The 6000-nt window shown below is 47.2% G+C and overlaps 1 protein-coding gene across 1 annotated transcript in view; it reads left to right on the top strand.

The window, feature by feature from the left end:
• Window positions 1-323: 323 nt before the first annotated feature.
• Window positions 324-6000, top strand: part of GRIA1 (glutamate ionotropic receptor AMPA type subunit 1) — a 129018-nt gene continuing 123341 nt past the window's right edge. Inside the window, exons 1-2 of the mRNA XM_013953652.2 lie at window positions 324-405; window positions 2563-2700. Coding sequence (XP_013809106.2) covers window positions 324-405; window positions 2563-2700 — 220 coding nt within the window. The remainder of the gene's footprint in view (window positions 406-2562; window positions 2701-6000) is intronic.

Here is a 6000-nt window from a genome sequence, read left to right as displayed (position 1 = left end):
CACTAGCGAGGGGAAGGCGAATTAGCTCGAGGGAAGTGCACGGGGTGTGTGCGCGTGTGTGTGTGCGTGTGTGTGTGTGTGTGTGACGGGGGAGGGATGTGGATGAGGAGCGGGCTCTCTTTCTTTCTCGCAGTGCTCAGTTAAGCCTGCTGTCAGTCGGTGTTAAGCAGCAGTCTCAGCGCTGGATTCCCCCAGAAAGAGACGCCCGATCCAGACGGCACGGCAGAAGGGAGGCAAGGGAGCCAGCTAAAGAGAGCAGAGCGGGGGAAAAATCAAATCTATGCTTGGAACTGGGCTTCTTTTTCGCCAATGCAAAAGGGAATATGCAGCACATTTTTGCCTTCTTCTGCACCAGTTTCCTAGGGGCGGTGTTAGGGGCCAATTTCCCCAACAATATCCAGATAGGTGAGTGCAGAGCTCGGGGCCGGTGGGGAGTGACGTTCTGGCAAGTGGTAGGGGTGGAGAGGGGGTGGTGGGGGAAAACTGACCCGTTCATTTGCTTGCAAAGGAGGAATGTGTGTGCATGAGAGAGGGGTGAACTGCACGGGCTGGATTTGCGTGTTGGTACGAGCTGGGGAGGCTATTGCAATAGCAGAGATGTGTATCAATTTGCTTTGGGGGGAGGGGAAGATTGGGAATAAATGCCTGCACACACACCAACACAGAGGGAGAAAAGTGCCTCTGAAATGGAGGAAGCACAAAAAAAAATCTGTTTCTTGCTACGGGAAATGTCTGGGCTGCCATTGTGCGTTGCTGCATTTGCAAAAGCAGCGGTTGCATTATATGTTTTTGTGAGGGTGCTCTCATCTGTAGGTAACTGGGACGAGAGGTAGCAAACAGGCGCTCTCTGTTGTTGTTGCTAAAGAAGAAGGGCAGAGCTGGTGGGGGAAGATGTTGCATTGAAGTCTCTCTTCATTTCATGCTCCTTGCTTCCCCTGCGCACCGGCAGTGCCTGTTTGATTCCTTTCTTCCCTTCTCCCATTCTGTAACTTCTCAGTGCTCCTCACCCCCCTCTCCAGGCTTGTTGTTACTCTCCCATTGATCTTTATTGATGATGATTTGTAACCAGGTCCCAAATTCCCTTCCCTTGCCTGCTGCTTTTCTTTCCCCCCTCCGCTGTCTGTACAATGCAATCAGTTGCTAATCCCCCAAGTTCAAGCAACTCCTGCCTTAGTCCAGCTGCACAACTGGTGCTTTTATTGCCATTTATGCTGCATCCCTGTCTCCCTCCCTTCCTGCCTCCCCTTTACCTCAAATCTGTGCAACATCTCAGATTCTTTCCCTTTCAACAAACATATATAACAGCTTAACTTAGCTACTAGCTGCTTCTTCCTCTGACACCCACGATTAGGCATGGGGGGAGGGAGGGCAGGCATGTCCGTGCACAAATAGCCCTTCCTGCACAAGAAGATGCCCTCTGAACTGGAGATGTGCAAAATGCCATTGCTTAGCAGGTCTCTGCACATTTGTTTCTCTCCCAAGCCATCTGCCCTGGAGGCTGGTACTGATACTATCTGCTTCTTTATTCTAATTCCACCTTGCTGCTGAGCGCTTTGTTTCCCTACCTGTAAAATGAAAATAACAGTGCTGCCTCTAAATGCACACAGATTACAAGACAGTCCAAATCTAATAGCATCTTTCTGGAGGATATGAAGGCATCTGCCACAAGCCAAGTTTCCTGCAGTGGCAGGAGCAGAAACTTTTCCTAGGACCAGCTTATCCCTGCACTTTGTTCCAGGGTTTGTGGGGAGAGACGAGGCTCTGAGCCTGGGTCCAGCCTGGTCCCAGGTCGTATCTGATATATACTGCCCTACGGTTCTGGGCTTGTCTGTGTTTCTGCTCAGATCGATCCTTCTCAGGGCTGAGTTTTCAGTTCCTGCCCTCTCTGAGTTTGACCACTGTCACCTGCTAAAGGAATTTGGGGCTTTTCAGTGCAGCAAACTTGCGGCAGCAGCAGCAGCAGCAGGTGTTCTGGCGCGGGCAAGGCTGAGCGTGGCTCTGGCTCTCCGTGAGCCCTGGCCTCCGTCCCCCAGCGCTGCCCGCCGCGCCGGGCTCTGCCGGTCTTCCCCAGGAATCCCTCGCCCCGGGGAGTCCCTTCCCTCCCCCTGGAGCCAACCCCTCCTCCTGGCGAGCAAGGGGGGCAGGTTTCAATCTGGGCCTAATTATGAGTGGGAGGAGGCAGAAATACTCCAATTCCTCCTCTGTAAAGGTAACATTGGGAGCTTCTGTTTCTCTTCCTTAAAGTTATGGGGAGTGAGGTTGAGCCAGATCCCACAGTTCAGCCTGACCCTGTTGCCCACCAGGCCCAAGGAAGCATCAGGGCTGCTGTATTTGCGATCCAGATATTACATAAGGCACGGTCTGTAAAGGTTTTCTGCTCCCAGCCTGTCTACAGCGGGCACAAAACCCCCTGGGGGCTTGTGCGCGGGAGGGTTTCGGGGGATAGAGGCGCTGCCTGAGCTGGGGAGCTGCAGCCTCTGCTCACCAGAGTATTTTGGACCAAAGAACCTTCTAACATCAGTGTGTTTAAGACCTTTTTTTCTGTTCTGTTTTTCTCCCCAGGGGGGTTATTTCCTAATCAACAGTCCCAGGAACATGCAGCTTTTAGGTTTGCGTTGTCTCAGCTCACGGAACCCCCTAAGCTCCTTCCCCAGATTGACATTGTGAACATTAGCGACAGCTTTGAAATGACATACACCTGTAAGTAGTGGCGTTTGCCATGTTTTCTCTTACTCTGGTTTCTTTATTCCTGACTGGGTTTTTTTGTGCCTGAAATATGGGATATCTTGCTCCAAACATGTGATTCTCCATCAAGGGCCATACAAAAAAAATCCGCATGGGCAAGAGATTTCTGAAACTTTTTGATTTGTGCTGAGACATAGGGGTGAGTGCTGCACTTGTTCAGCACATCTTGCATTTTCTCCTTTGATGTTTCCAAAGCGCTATAAAACCCGCCAACAATTCATTTCCTCTTGGTTCTCTAACCTCTGCCTGGCTCATCACGTCAAGGTTTTTTCCTGTGTTTCCTATAGCCATGATGTGCAACACAGACACCCCTTTCCACCCACTGGAGGCACAGAAGTGTCTCTTTAGTGTGAACAACTTCTTCTCCAGCCCCATTTTAGCCATCTGTCCTCTCGCTTAAGAAAAACCTAGCATAAAATAGCAGCTTGGTGCAGGTGGAGTCCAGATCTAAAATAAGGGACGTGCCCAATAATCACAGAGAGGTAAGAGTGTTCTTGTTTCAAACAACAGTGAAAGAGTGAGAGTTCTTGTTTCAAACAACAGTGAAATAGCCTCCAAAAAAGAGTATTTAAGATAGAACTGGCACAGCGGATTTGTTCCTAGGACTTAGTTGCACACTGCTGAAGCACAGCGCAGTGGCTGTGCTGTTCTTGTTATGCAATAGAGTTGGGAGAAGAAAAAATGGATTGCCAGGTGATGCCAAGATTAGCAACAAAAAAGGCCAGAAAGGAACCAGAGGAAAGCAAAACCCAGAACACAGCCCTGCAGTTGCAAGAGGGAATATTGCAGCATTTGCTTCTCTTGGCGTAAGCAGCGCAGGGCTGTGTAAGATGGGCTAGCGCCTCCGGGATTTGATGCACAAAGAATTCCTCAGTTCAACCTAGTGTCAGACACAGTGCTTTCATTCTCTGTGCGTGCATGGCTGCGTGTGGGTATGAGGACCGGCAGTAAGAACAGGAGGGACTGAAGGAACCCTTTCCCTTGCAAAGCTTGGTGGGTTGTTATTGGCTCGCGTCTGTAGTATCCTTTTGATTCACTGAAACATCCTCTCTGCAGTTTAGTCATGTGGAGAGTGGGATAGAGGTGGACACAAACTGTTCTCTCTGCTGAAGATTACACAGAAGGGAGAAATGCCTTCCTGCAAAAAGCATCCAGGAATGTGCAGGAGGAGAATTAATGAGGCTCTTTGAAGGAAAGGAAAGTTGCTTTTTTTTTCCTGTTGGTTGTTTGCGAGTACAAGATTGCAGGAATTTCTTGGTCAGTGAGACACAGAAGGAGAGAGAAGTAATAATTTGGCCACACTTTCACTGGAGTATCTAATGGCACATCTAAAGATTTTCTGTTTTCCTTAATATCCCTCTATTTGCCAACTACAAGGTTTCCATCAAGCAAGAGCAACTATTTCAGCCCAATCCAATGGCACTTCCTTGGCAGAAAAAATGGACAAATGTAAGAAAAAGACAGACCTTGCATCTGTCAAGGGAAAGCATCACCCACCTGCGGCAGAGTTGCTGACTGTGGCTGGGGACAAGCTATTTCAGTGCTGATAGCAGTAAGAAAGCACAAACTGCAAGAATATGTCAGTAGAATAAATTCTCCGTCTGTGCATAGTTTTCCCTCCCTCTGTACGCCTGCCACTAATGATTTTGTTTACAGCATTAGCAATGATAGGGAGACCAGGATGGTAGTTGTGCTTAAGAAATCTGTCATTAGTATCATGGGGGCGGGGGTGGTCTCACAAAAGCTGAATGGAAGCAAGACGGTCTCCCAAAGGATGTTATATTTGAGCTCTATGTAGGGCACATTGTCCTAGATCAGACCAGCAAAGCACTCTGCACAGTCCAACTTCACTTGTCCTCGTTTTTTTTTTTTTTAATTAAAAACTTCCCAAGTTCTTCAAGACTATTGAAAGCAGCATTTGTTTTGTAAGCACAAAGGAAGGTGTTAATCCATGTACCCTAAGGGGGAAAAAAAGCAGGCTATGGGAGACCTGGTTTTGATACTCTATAAAGCTGGGGTGAAACTTTTGCCAGGAATTATCTCCATCCTTATCTTCTAGCAAATTCCCTGCCCAGTTGCCAAGACTAGATATTAGCAGAAAGATCTGTTTATTTACAGAGAATGAAAACCCTACCCACGCAGTGGTCCTTGTCTTCTGAGAAAAGACTGTCCATGATACCAGTTACAAGTACCAATTTTTGTTCCCATGGAGATAGAGAACATAGCGTTTCTCTGTAGCTGGAATTACCTGTATCCCTGATGGTTCAGCTATAAACCTGGTGCTGCACATCTCAGGGACTCAAGCAGGACATCTGAGTAAGACCACCAGATCACAGCCCCATGGCAAGTCCTTGTGCTAGCATCCGGCCTCGTATGCTAAAAGCAGTCTTTATGACAAGTGCCTGAAGCAGCATCGTTCAAAGTACAAAACATGTATTACGAGCCAGCGGTGACTGCAGAAGCAAAAAGCTTTGTTGGGCGGTTTGCGAGACAATGATGAAGTGCCAGGATGAACTGCAGCAAAATGACAGCACCCCGTCTAAGGAGATAGTATGCAAAATCTATATCAGCATTGACTGTGACGCTGTCTACCTCTGACTGACACATATCTGCTTACCAGTAAGGACGAGCAAGTTTTGGTGTGACAGCGGATGAGCTTACAGGATAAGATATATTCATTTGGGCACAGGTGACAGTGACAGGAAACCGTTAATGATGTGCTAGTAATAATTGTATATTGGTAACAATAATATCCATGAAGGTGGTAAACCCTGAAAAACATTAGGAGGCTGCAGTTGTTGCTGTGCTGTCACTGTGACAGCCCAACAATAATTTTCACATTTCTGATGCTTCCAGTCCTGGACTTTTTATTGTTGCACAGTGATTTTGAATACCTCCATGTGGTCAAAGCAGATCTAAGGTTCCAATGATCCTTGGGCATAACATGTCATTAGATTATGATTTTAAGTAAATCTTTATGTAAATATTAAGAAAGCAAAATAGGTAGTAAATACAACGTGCAGTAACCTCATATTTCATGCATGTGGTTAATACTAATGTTCTTGCATCACTGAAATATGGGCTGAAATATTTCAATAACTGAAATATATTCCTGAATTCATTCCATCCCACAGAATATATGGTAATGAACAGCTCTGTGCTTGCACCTGGGTGCATTGTGTGGCTTGCCAGCCTCTGCCACGTGATGAAAATACACATCCTGCCACTTTGAATGTTCTTAGATAAAGGTTAGAA

The sequence above is a fragment of the Apteryx mantelli genome, chromosome 14 (assembly GCF_036417845.1).
Source record: "Apteryx mantelli isolate bAptMan1 chromosome 14, bAptMan1.hap1, whole genome shotgun sequence".
Lineage (NCBI taxonomy): Eukaryota > Metazoa > Chordata > Aves > Apterygiformes > Apterygidae > Apteryx > Apteryx mantelli.
Note: the sequence above shows the minus strand (reverse complement) of the source record. Positions and strands in the feature narration are given on the sequence as shown.